General features: G+C 39.1%; 1 protein-coding gene across 3 annotated transcripts in view; it reads left to right on the plus strand.

Annotated features, from left to right (window-relative positions):
* The window catches only part of TET2 (tet methylcytosine dioxygenase 2), a 130,360-nt gene that overhangs the window by 82,871 nt on the left and 34,672 nt on the right, over nucleotides 1–12,817 (plus strand). For 2 of the 3 annotated variants that reach the window (XM_054484591.2, XM_054484590.2), the window contains 4 exons: nucleotides 1,644–5,098; nucleotides 9,105–9,195; nucleotides 10,600–10,693; nucleotides 11,335–11,543. In XM_054484591.2, the coding sequence (XP_054340566.1) occupies nucleotides 1,690–5,098; nucleotides 9,105–9,195; nucleotides 10,600–10,693; nucleotides 11,335–11,543 (3,803 nt within the window). In that variant the 5' untranslated portion in view covers nucleotides 1,644–1,689. The remainder of the gene's footprint in view (nucleotides 1–1,643; nucleotides 5,099–9,104; nucleotides 9,196–10,599; nucleotides 10,694–11,334; nucleotides 11,544–12,817) is intronic. The other variant, XM_063663954.1, reaches the window with a different exon arrangement.

Genomic DNA, 12,817 nt, shown 5'->3' on the forward strand with positions numbered 1-12,817 from the left:
TTACCCAGTCTACTACTTACGGACATTTAGGTTGATTCCATGTCTTCGCTATCGTTAATAGTGCTGTGATGAACATACGTGTGCAATATGCCTTTATGGTAGAATGATTTATATCCCTTTGGGTAATATGCCGAATAATGGGATTGCTCGGTCAGATGGCAATTCTAAGTCCTCTGAGGAATTATCACACTGCTTTCCACAACAGCTGAACTAGTTTACATTCCCACAAGCAATAAGTGGATAAGTGTTCCCTTTTCTCTGCAGGAATGATTAATTCTTTTAGAGAGTCAAAGATGGAATCCTAGGGAAGATGATATCTGAGGCAGGTTTAGAGTCATTGGGCAAATAAGGGGATTAAGAAGGCATTCTAGGCAGACAGAAAACCAAAGGCATGAAGCTCTGAAACAGCTTACTATGTTTGGATATTTATAAGCTGTTGTTATTGTTGGAGTGTAAACTGTAAGAGAGAGTGGGAGGACAGAAAAAACAGCTTGTATGCGGGGGGAAGAAAACATTTAAACAGAAATTCTCAAAAGATTTGGGCAGCCAGCCCCTGTAGAGGAAAACATAGAATCACCTAGAAAGGGTTTTTCATAAACTACACTTTTCATCACCCCTATTCTGTCACCTGGAATATTGATAACACTGAAGGGAGTGTGCCTTATCTCTCAGGTGTATTTGGATGGAATAGTTTGAGAACCATGCAGGCAAGTTTAACCCAGTGGGTTAAAGAGAATATGACATCAGATTTGCATTTTAGAATCTTCCTTTTGATAACAAAGGGAACCTTAAAGGGCTGGAGGGGAAGGGCAGAGGGGGCTAGGGGAGGAGAACCCTTTTAAAAAGCTACTTCAGGTGGGGTGCGGTGGCTCGCACCTGTAATCCCAGCACTTTGGGAGGCCAAGGCAGGCAGATCACCTGAGGTCAGGAGTTCAAGACCAGCCTGGCCAACATAGTAAAAGCCCGTCTCTACTAAAAATACAAAAATTAGCTAGGCATGGTGGCAGGCACCTGTAATCTCAGCTACTTGGGAGGCTGAGGCAGGAGAATCGCTTGAACCTGGGAGGTGGAGGTTGCAGTGAGCCAAGATCGTGCCACTGCACTCCAGCCTGGACAAAAGAGTGAGACTCCATCTCAAAAAAAAAAAAAAAAAAAGCTACTGCAATAGATCAGGAAGCACAGTGATAAAGAGAAGATCTGAGCTATGAAGTAGCAGTCAAGATGATTAAAGGAATATATAGGAAGTAGAGTTGATAGAACTTAGCAAGTGATTAGGTAAATGAAGTGCTAGAGAAAATAAAAGGTGATATTTTTCAATTGTTTTTAGCATTTTGGCAAAAAATTACTTAGGAATGAAATTGATGCTAATAACTAAGGGTATGAACTTCCCACATTAGCTGGTAATTTTGATCACCCTTGTTTTCCATGACCATAAATATTTTAGAGTTGCTAGGAAGACAAGAATGTTTATTTCCTGAGTAGCTGTCAGTTGTCACTATGAAACATGAAAATAAATATCAGTTTGCTATGTCTAGGTATTCCAATATTTATGCACAATTATTCCTTAAGATATATTAGTATTTTATATCTATATATCTATATTTATATAAACACATTTTAATTTTTGTTTCCATGCTCTTTAGAATTCAACTAGAGGGCAGCCTTGTGGATGGCCCCGAAGCAAGCCTGATGGAACAGGATAGAACCAACCATGTTGAGGGCAACAGACTAAGTCCATTCCTGATACCATCACCTCCCATTTGCCAGACAGAACCTCTGGCTACAAAGCTCCAGAATGGAAGCCCACTGCCTGAGAGAGCTCATCCAGAAGTAAATGGAGACACCAAGTGGCAGTCTTTCAAAAGTTATTATGGAATACCCCGTATGAAGGGAAGCCAGAATAGTCGTGTGAGTCCTGACTTTATACAAGAAAGTAGAGGGTATTCCAAGTGTTTGCAAAATGGAGGAATAAAACGCACAGTTAGTGAACCTTCTCTCTCTGGGCTCCTTCAGATCAAGAAATTGAAACAAGACCAAAAGGCTAATGGAGAAAGACGTAACTTCGGGGTAAGCCAAGAAAGAAATCCAGGTGAAAGCAGTCAACCAAATGTCTCCGATTTGAGTGATAAGAAAGAATCTGTGAGTTCTGTAGCCCAAGAAAATGCAGTTAAAGATTTCACCAGTTTTTCAACACATAACCGCAGTGGGCCTGAAAATCCAGAGCTTCAGATTCTGAATGAGCAGGAGGGGAAAAGTGCTAATTACCATGACAAGAACATTGTATTACTTAAAAACAAGGCAGTGCTAATGCCTAATGGTGCTACAGTTTCTGCCTCTTCCATGGAACACACACATGGTGAACTCCTGGAAAAAACACTGTCTCAATATTATCCAGATTGTGTTTCCATTGCGGTGCAGAAAACCACATCTCACATAAATGCCATTAACAGTCAGGCTACTAATGAGTTGTCCTGTGAGATCACTCACCCATCGCATACCTCAGGGCAGATCAATTCCGCACAGACCTCTAACTCTGAGCTGCCTCCAAAGCCAGCTGCAGTGGTGACTGAGGCCTGTGATGCTGATGATGCTGATAATGCCAGTAAACCAGCTGCAATGCTAAATACCTGTTCCTTTCAGAAACCAGAACAACTACAACAACAAAAATCAGTTTTTGAGATATGCCCATCTCCTGCAGAAAATAACATCCAGGGAACCACAAAGCTAGCGTCTGGTGAAGAATTCTGTTCAGGTTCCAGCAGCAATTTGCAAGCTCCTGGTGGCAGCTCTGAACGGTATTTAAAGCAAAATGAAATGAATGGTGCTTACTTCAAGCAAAGCTCAGTGTTCACTAAGGATTCCTTTTCTGCCACTACCACACCACCACCACCATCACAATTGCTTCTTTCTCCCCCTCCTCCTCTTCCACAGGTTCCTCAGCTTCCTTCAGAAGGAAAAAGCACTCTGAATGGTGGAGTTTTAGAAGAACACCACCACTACCCCAGCCAAAGTAACACAACACTTTTAAGGGAAGTGAAAATAGAGGGTAAACCTGAGGCACCACCTTCCCAGAGTCCTAATCCATCTACACATGTATGCAGCCCTTCTCCGATGCTTTCTGAAAGGCCTCAGAATAATTGTGTGAACAGGAATGACATACAGACTGCAGGGACAATGACTGTTCCCTTGTGTTCTGAGAAAACAAGACCAATGTCAGAACACCTCAAGCATAACCCACCAATTTTTGGTAGCAGTGGAGAGCTACAGGACAACTGCCAGCAGTTGATGAGAAACAAAGAGCAAGAGATTCTGAAGGGTCGAGACAAGGAGCAAACACGAGATCTTGTGCCCCCAACACAGCACTATCTGAAACCAGGATGGATTGAATTGAAGGCCCCTCATTTTCACCAAGCAGAATCCCATCTAAAACGTAATGAGGCATCACTGCCATCAATTCTTCAGTATCAACCCAATCTCTCCAATCAAATGACCTCCAAACAATACACTGGAAATTCCAACATGACTGGGGGGCTCCCAAGGCAAGCTTACACCCAGAAAACAACACAGCTGGAGCACAAGTCACAAATGTACCAAGTTGAAATGAATCAAGGGCAGTCCCAAGGTACAGTGGACCAACATCTCCAGTTCCAAAAACCCTCACACCAGGTGCACTTCTCCAAAACAGACCATTTACCAAAAGCTCATGTGCAGTCACTGTGTGGCACTAGATTTCATTTTCAACAAAGAGCAGATTCCCAAACTGAAAAACTTATGTCCCCAGTGTTGAAACAGCACTTGAATCAACAGGCTTCAGAGACTGAGCCATTTTCAAACTCACACCTTTTGCAACATAAGCCTCATAAACAGGCAGCACAAACACAACCATCCCAGAATTCACATCTCCCTCAAAACCAGCAACAGCAGCAAAAATTACAAATAAAGAATAAAGAAGAAATACTCCAGACTTTTCCTCACCCACAAAGCAACAATGATCAGCAAAGAGAAGGATCATTCTTTGGCCAGACTAAAGTGGAAGAATGTTTTCATGGTGAAAATCAGTATTCAAAATCAAGTGAGTTCCAGACTCATAATGTCCAAATGGGACTGGAGGAAGTACAGAATATAAATAGTAGAAATTCCCCTTATAGTCAGACCATGAAATCAAGTGCATGCAAAATACAGGTTTCTTGTTCAAACAATACACACCTAGTTTCAGAGAATAAAGAACAGACTACACATCCTGAACTTTTTGCAGGAAACAAGACCCAAAACTTGCATCACATGCAATATTTTCCAAATAATGTGATCCCAAAGCAAGATCTTCTTCACAGGTGCTTTCAAGAACAGGAGCAGAAGTCACAACAAGCTTCAGTTCTACAGGGATATAAAAGTAGAAACCAAGATATGTCTGGTCAACAAGCTGCGCAACTTGCTCAGCAAAGGTACTTGATACATAATCAAGCAAATGTTTTTCCTGTGCCTGACCAGGGAGGAAGTCACACTCAGACCCCTCCCCAGAAGGACATTCAAAAGCATGCTGCTCTAAGGTGGCATCTCTTACAGAAGCAAGAACAGCAGCAAACACAGCAACCCCAAACTGAGTCTTGCCATAGTCAGATACACAGGCCAATTAAGGTGGAACCTGGATGCAAGCCACATGCCTGTATGCACACAGCACCACCAGAAAACAAAACATGGAAAAAGGTAACTAAGCAAGAGAATCCACCTGCAAGCTGTGATAATGTGCAGCAAAAGAGCATCATTGAGACCATGGAGCAGCATCTGAAGCAGTTTCAGGCCAAGTCATTATTTGACCATAAGGCTCTTACTCTCAAATCACAGAAGCAAGTAAAAGTTGAAATGTCAGGGCCAGTCACAGTTTTGACTAGACAAACCACTGCTGCAGAACTTGATAGCCACACCCCAGCTTTAGAGCAGCAAACAACTTCTTCAGAAAAGACACCAACCAAAAGAACAGCTGGTTCTGTTCTCAATAATTTTATAGAGTCACCTTCCAAATTACTAGATACGCCTATAAAAAATTTATTGGATACACCTGTCAAGACTCAATATGATTTCCCATCTTGCAGATGTGTAGGTAAGTGCCAGAAATGTACTGAGACACATGGTGTTTATCCAGAATTAGCAAATCTATCTTCAGATATGGGATTTTCCTTCTTTTTTTAAATCTTGAGTCTGGCAGCAATTTGTAAAGGCTCATAAAAATCTGAAGGTTACATTTTTTGTCAAGTTACCGATGCTTGTGTCTTGTGAAAGAGAACTTAACTTACATGCAGTTTTTCCAAAAGAATTAAATAATCATGCATGTTTATTTTTCCCTCTCTTCAGACCCTGTAAAATTTGAATGTATCTGTTTTAGATCAATTCGTCTATTTAGCTCTTTGTATATTATCTCCTGGAGAGACAGCTAGGCAGCAAAAAAAAAAAAAAATCTATTAAAATGAGAAAATAACGACCATAGGCTGTCTACTGTAGGAACTTTAAATATTTTTTAATTCAAGGTAAAATATATTAGTTTTACAAGATTTCTGGCTAATAGAGAAATTATTATCTTCAATCTTCATGAGTTGGGGGAAATGATAATGCTGACACTCTTAGTGCTCCTAAAGTTTCCTTTTCTCCATTTATACATTTGGAATGTTGTGATTTATATTCATTTTGATTCCATTTTCTCTAGAATTTCATCTTTTTGATTAAAAAATATGATACAGGCATACCTCAGAGATATTGTGGGTTTGGCTCCATACCACAATAAAATGAATATTACAATAAAGCAAGTTGTAAGGACTTCTTGGTTTCTCACTGTATGTAAAAGTTATTTTTATACTATACTGTAACATACTAAGTGTGCAATAGCATTGTGTCTAAAAAATATATACTTTAAAAATAATTTATTGTTAAAAAAATGCCAGCAATTATCTGGGCCTTTAGTAAGTGCTAATCTTTTTGCTGGTGGAGGGTCCTGCTTCAGTATTGATCGCTGTGGACTGATCATGGTGGTAGTTGCTGAAGGTTGCTGGGATGGCTGTGTGTGTGGCAATTTCTTAAAATAAGACAACAGTGAAGTGCTGTATCAATTGATCTTTCCATTCACAAAAGATTTCTCTGTAGCATGCAATGCTGTTTGATAACATTTAACCCACAGCAGAATTTTCTTTGAAAATTGGACTCAGTCCTCTCAAACTGTGCTGCTGCTTTATCAACTAAGTTTTTGTAATATTCTAAATCCTTTGTTGTCATTTCAGCAGTTTACAGCATCTTCATTGGAAGTATATTCCATCTCAGACATTCCTTGTTCATCCATAAGAAGCAACTTCTTATCAAGTTTTTTCATGACATTGCAGTAACTCAGCCACATCTTCAGGCTCTACTTCTAATTCTGGTTCTCTTGCTACATCTCCCTCATCTGCAGTAACCTCCTCCACTGAAGTCTTGAACTCCTCAAAGTAATCCATGAGGGTTGGAATCAACTTCTAAACTCCTGTTAATGTTGATATATTGACCGCCTCCCATGAATTATGAATGTTCTTAATAACTTCTAAATGGTGATACCTTTCCAGAAGGCTTTCAATGTACTTTGCCCGGATCCATCAGAAGACTATCTTGGCAGCTGTAGACTAACAATATATTTCTTAAATGATAAGACTTGAAAGTCAAAAGTACTCCTTAATCCATAGGCTGCAGAATCAATGTTGTATTAACAGGCACTAAAACAGCATTAATCTCCTTGTGCATCTCCATCAGAGCTCTTGGGTGACTAGGTGCCTTGAACAGTAATATTTTGAAAGGAGGTTTTGGTTTTGTTTTGTTTTTTTTTGTTTTTGTTTTTTTTTTTAGCAGTAAGTCTCAACACTGGGCTTAAAATATTTGGTAAACTATGTTGTAAACAGATGTGTTATCATCCAGACTTTGTTGTTCCATTACTCTACACAAGCAGGGTAGACTTAGCATAATTCTAAAGGGCCTTGGAATTTTCAGAATGGTAAATGAGTATGGGCTTCAACTTAAAATAATCAACTGCATTAGCCTGTAACAAGAGAGTCAGCCTGTCCTTTGAAGCAAGGCATTGACTTCTATCTATGAAAGTCTTAGATGGCACCTTCTTTCAATAGTAGGCTGTTTAGTACAGCCACCTTCATCAGTGATCTTAGCTAGATCTTCTGCATAACTTGCTGCAGCTTCTACATCAGCACTTGCTACCTCACCTTATCCTTTTATGTTATAGAGACAGCTGCTTTTCTTAAACTTTATAAACCAACTTCTGCTAGCTTCCAACTTCTCTTCTGCAGCTTCCTCATTCTCTTCATAGAACCGAAGGGAGTGAAGGCCTTGCTCTGGATTAAGCTTTGGCTTAAGGAATGTTGTGGCTGACGTGATCTTCTATCCAGACCACTGAAGTGCTCTCCATATCAGCAATAAGGCTGTTTTGCTTTCTTACCTTTCATGTGTTCACTGGAGTAATTTCCTACAAGAATTTTTCCTTTACATTCACAACTTGGCTAACTGGCATGCAAGGCCTAGCTTTCAGCCTGTCTTGGCTTTTGACATGCCTTCCTCACTTAGCTCAATCATATCTAGCTTTTGATTTAAAGTGGCAGGCATACAACTCTTCCTTTCACTTGAACACTTAGAGGCCACTGTAGGGTTATTAATTGGCCTAATTTCAATATTGTTGTGTTTTAGGGAATAGAGAGGCCCAGGGAGAGGGAGAGAGCCCAAACGGCTGGTTGATAGAGCAGGCAGAGTGCACACAACATTTGTCAGATTATGTTTGCACCATTTACCAGATTATGGGTACGGTTTGTGGCACCCCCCAAAAATTAGAATAGTAACATCAAAGATCACTGATCACAGATCGCCATAACATATATAATAATAAAGTTTAAAATACTGTGAGAATTACCAAAATGTGATACAGAGACATGAAGTGAGCACATGCTGTTGAAAAAAATGACACTGATAGACATGCTTAACACGTGGGATTGCCACAGACCTTCAGTTTGTAAAAGTCACAGTAACTGCGACTCACAAAAGAGCAAAGCACAATAAAACGAGGTATGCCTGTATTTTTTTTTAAAAAAAAAGCTTTTTGTTAAAATTCAGGATATGTAATAGGTCTGTAGGAATAGTGAAATATTTTTGCTGATGGATGTAGATATATACGTGGGTAGAGATGAAGATCTTAATTATAGCTATGCAGCATAGATTTAGTAAAAGACATTTGAAAAGACAAATGTTAAATTAGTGTGGCTAATGACCTACCCGTGCCATGTTTTCCCTCTTGCAATGAGATACCCCACACTGTGTAGGAGGATGGAGGGAGGACTCCTACTGTCCCTCTTTGCGTGTGGTTATTAAGTTGCCTCACTGGGCTAAAACACCACACATCTCATAGATAATATTTGGTAAGTTGTAATCGTCTTCACTCTTATCACCCACCCCTATCTTCCCACTTTTCCATCTTTGTTGGTTTGCAACAGCCCCTTCTTTTTGCCTGACTCTCCAGGATTTTCTCTCATCATAAATTGTTCTAAAGTACATACTAATATGGGTCTGGATTGACTATTCTTATTTGCAAAACAGTAATTAAATGTTACAGGGAAGTAAGAGGAAAAAGGGGTATCCTTGACAATAAACCAAGCAATATTCTGGGGGTGGGATACAGCAGGAAATTTTATTTTTAATCTTTTAAAATCCAAGTAACAGGTAGGCTTCCCATTAGCTTTAAATGTTTTTTTTTTCCAGCTCAAAAAAATTGGATTGTAGTTGATACAACATATAATACATTCTAATTCCCTCACTGTATTCTTTGTTTAGTTTCATTTATTTGGTTTAAAATAATTTTTTATCCCATATCTGAAATGTAATATATTTTTATCCAACAACCAGCATGTACATATACTTAATTATGTGGCACATTTTCTAATAGATCAGTCCATCAATCTACTCATTTTAAAGAAAAAAAATTTTTAAAGTCACTTTTAGAGCCCTTAATGTGTAGTTGGGGGTTAAGCTTTGTGGATGTAGCCTTTATATTTAGTATAATTGAGGTCTAAAATAATAATCTTCTATTATCTCAACAGAGCAAATTATTGAAAAAGATGAAGGTCCTTTTTATACCCATCTAGGAGCAGGTCCTAATGTGGCAGCTATTAGAGAAATCATGGAAGAAAGGTAATTAACGCAAAGGCACAGGGCAGATTAACGTTTATCCTTTTGTATATGTCAGAATTTTTCCAGCCTTCACACACAAAGCAGTAAACAATTGTAAATTGAGTAATTATTAGTAGGCTTAGCTATTCTAGGGTTGCCAACACTACACACTGTGCTATTCACCAGAGAGTCACAATATTTGACAGGACTAATAGTCTGCTAGCTGGCACAGGCTGCCCACTTTGCGATGGATGCCAGAAAACCCAGGCATGAACAGGAATCGGCCAGCCAGCCTGCCAGCCACAAGGTACTGGCACAGGCTCCAACGAGAGGTCCCACTCTGGCTTTCCCACCTGATAATAAAGTGTCAAAGCAGAAAGAATGGTAAAGTGTGGTATAAGAAAAGAACCACTGAATTAAATTCACCTAGTGTTGCAAATCAGTACTTATCTCTAAGTTTTCTTTTACCATAAAAAGAGAGCAAGTGTGATATGTTGAATAGAAAGAGAAGCATACTATTTACAGCTGCCTTTTTTTTTTTTTTTTTCCGCTATCAATCACAGGTATACAAGTACTTGCCTTTACTCCTGCATGTAGAAGACTCTTATGAGCGAGATAATGCAGAGAGGGCCTTTCATATAAATTTGTACAGCTCTGAGCTGTTCTTCTTCTAGGGTGCCTTTTCATTAAGAGGTAGGCAGTATTATTATTAAAGTACTTAGGATACATTGGGGCAGCTAGGACATATTCAGTATCATTCTTGCTCCATTTCCAAATTATTCATTTCTAAATTAGCATGTAGAAGTTCACTAAATAATCATCTAGTGGCCTGGCAGAAATAGTGAATTTCCCTAAGTGCCTTTTTTTTTGTTTTTTGTTTTGTTTTTTAAACAAGCAGTAGGTGGTGCTTTGGTCATAAGGGAAGATATAGTCTATTTCTAGGACTATTCCATATTTTCAGTGTGGCTGGATACTAATTATTTGCCAGCCTCCTTTTCTAAATTGTGAGACATTCTTGGAGGAACAGGTCTAACTAAAATCTATTATGACTCCCCAAGTTTTAAAATAGCTAAATTTAGTAAGGGAAAAAATAGTTTATGTTTTAGAAGACTGAACTTAGCAAACTAACTTGAATTTTGCGCTTTGTGAAATTTTATATCGAAATGAGCTTTCCCATTTTCACCCACATGTAATTTACAAAATAGTTCATTACAATTATCTGTACATTTTGATACTGAGGAAAAACAAGGCTTAAAAACCATTATCCAGTTTGCTTGGCATAGACCTGTTTAAAAAATAATAAACCGTTCATTTCTCAGGATGTGGTCATAGAATAAAGTTATGCTCAAATGTTCAAATATTTTGATTGCCTCTTGAATTCATTTGCTAATTGTATGTGTGTGTGTTTCTGTGGGTTTCTTTAAGGTTTGGACAGAAGGGTAAAGCTATTAGGATTGAAAGAGTCATCTATACTGGTAAAGAAGGCAAAAGTTCTCAGGGATGTCCTATTGCTAAGTGGGTAAGTGTGACTTGATAAAGCCTTTGGTCTTAAATCTTGGGCATTTTGATTTGTAAATCTGACCCTGAGAATTGGGTTACCCAGAACAAAGACTCATGCCAGTTAAAAAGAACATTACCTGTATTTTTTATCATGTGTTATCTCTTAAGAAGAGGCAGATTAGTTCTAAAATCAACAAACTGTATTTAATTGAAATAATTTAGTGATGAGGAAGAGGTCCATTCTAGTGCCTGCTAAATGTATAATCCTTCTTAGAATGTGAAGTGGTCCTTAAACTTTTAGCTACCTTCAGTTAATCTTTATATTGTCATTTATGAAAACCTTGAACTAAGACTTATGTATCTTTCATCTAGCTCTGGTTTTAATGCAGGTAGCATTTAATTGTCCCCACTGTACTGGGTATAGTCTGCTAAACATTAAGGAGTAGTATTGCATCTCTCCTTGTTCTGATACTAGGGTCAAAGCCCACTTTTTATAGATGGGCAGCAAAAGGCAAATTGCACATGCTGATAAATGTTGCCCTAATTGTGATCTAAACATGATAAAATATACATACATAAGTGCCCTTATCTGCTGCAAGTGACCCTTGTTTTGTTTTGGTTGGGGTGGGGGTGTTTGGGATGGAATGGTGATCCACGCAGGTGGTTCGCAGAAGCAGCAGTGAAGAGAAGCTACTGTGTTTGGTGCGGGAGCGAGCTGGCCACACCTGTGAGTCTGCAGTGATTGTGATTCTCATCCTGGTGTGGGAAGGAATCCCGCTGTCTCTGGCTGACAAACTCTACTCAGAGCTTACCGAGACGCTGAGGAAGTACGGCACGCTCACCAATCGCCGGTGTGCCTTGAATGAAGAGTAAGTGAAGCCCAGGGCCTCTCCCCTCTTTGCGGCCACGGATAGGAAAGCCCAATCTTTGGTTGGAAGGAAGAGAGTTCAGCGTGCACTTTTACATTTATAAAATGGGGATCAAAATGCCTGTTTGGCAGTCATGCGATAAGAAGTTGTATTTGCTAATGTGAATAACTTCAGATGATTTCATTACCTGAATTGTACAGTTTAGCCATTAACTAGGAGCAGTCAGAGTGTCTGTAACCACATGGCCTCAGTTATACCATAAACTTGAAATTGTTTATGTGCTCATATGCATTGTTTATGTGCTCATATGCACTCAGTTCCTGTGTGCCTGGCCACTATATTAGTATGTATTGACTCCACTTCCATGTTGCAGTATCTGAAACAGAAAGTAAGTCTAATGAGAAACTTTGGGATTCCCAGGTCAAATACCTTCCATATGTATGTAGCAAAAACAAAATACAAAGCCTAGAAGTTCTGTAGAAATAGAACTGATTTTTACTTTCATTCAAACTATTCATTATTTCCACAATAGTAATCAAAACTGCTTCCGCTTTTACTGCTGCTAAATGATCAGGAAATTACTGGATATGGATATATATTATTTTCCAGGAATATAAGAATTTAGAATAGAACTGCAAGAGTATGCACTTAAATATATTTGGTGCATCCAGTTGCTAATGTTTTGTTTTAAACACCATCCACTTTGCACGAAGTCTAAACCTTCACTTGGAAAAAGCTTCATTTTTAATATTCCTCTACTGTGCTGATAATCCTGTATAACACTAAAAGAATAGATGAACGTTCACGGTGCTACACAGAAATGTTTTTTTTTTTTTTTTTTTTTTTGAGATGGAGTTTCGCTCTTGTTGCCCAGGCTGGAGTGCAATGGCGCGATCTTGGCTCACCGCAACCTCCACCTCACAGGTTCAAGAGATTCTCCTGCCTCAGCCTCCCTAGTAGCTGGGATTACAGGCATGCGCCACCACGCCCAGCTAATTTTGTATTTTTAGTAGAGACAGGGTTTCTCCATGTTGGTCAGGCTGGTCTCGAACTCCCGATCTCAGGTGATCCACCCGCCTCGGCCTCCCAAAGTGCCTTACAGGCATGAGCCACTGCGCCTGGCCAGAAATCTTACAAGTTATTTTGCTCACGATTGGTTTTAAAATAATTTTAATTTTGTACTATTTCCTTTAGTCTCTTTTTCTCTGCATCCACCAAACTATAGAATCGTTTGCTGAGCTTATAAGAAATGCTCATACTGCTCATTGCAACAG

The sequence above is a fragment of the Pongo pygmaeus genome, chromosome 3 (genome assembly GCF_028885625.2).
Source record: "Pongo pygmaeus isolate AG05252 chromosome 3, NHGRI_mPonPyg2-v2.0_pri, whole genome shotgun sequence".
NCBI lineage: Eukaryota > Metazoa > Chordata > Mammalia > Primates > Hominidae > Pongo > Pongo pygmaeus.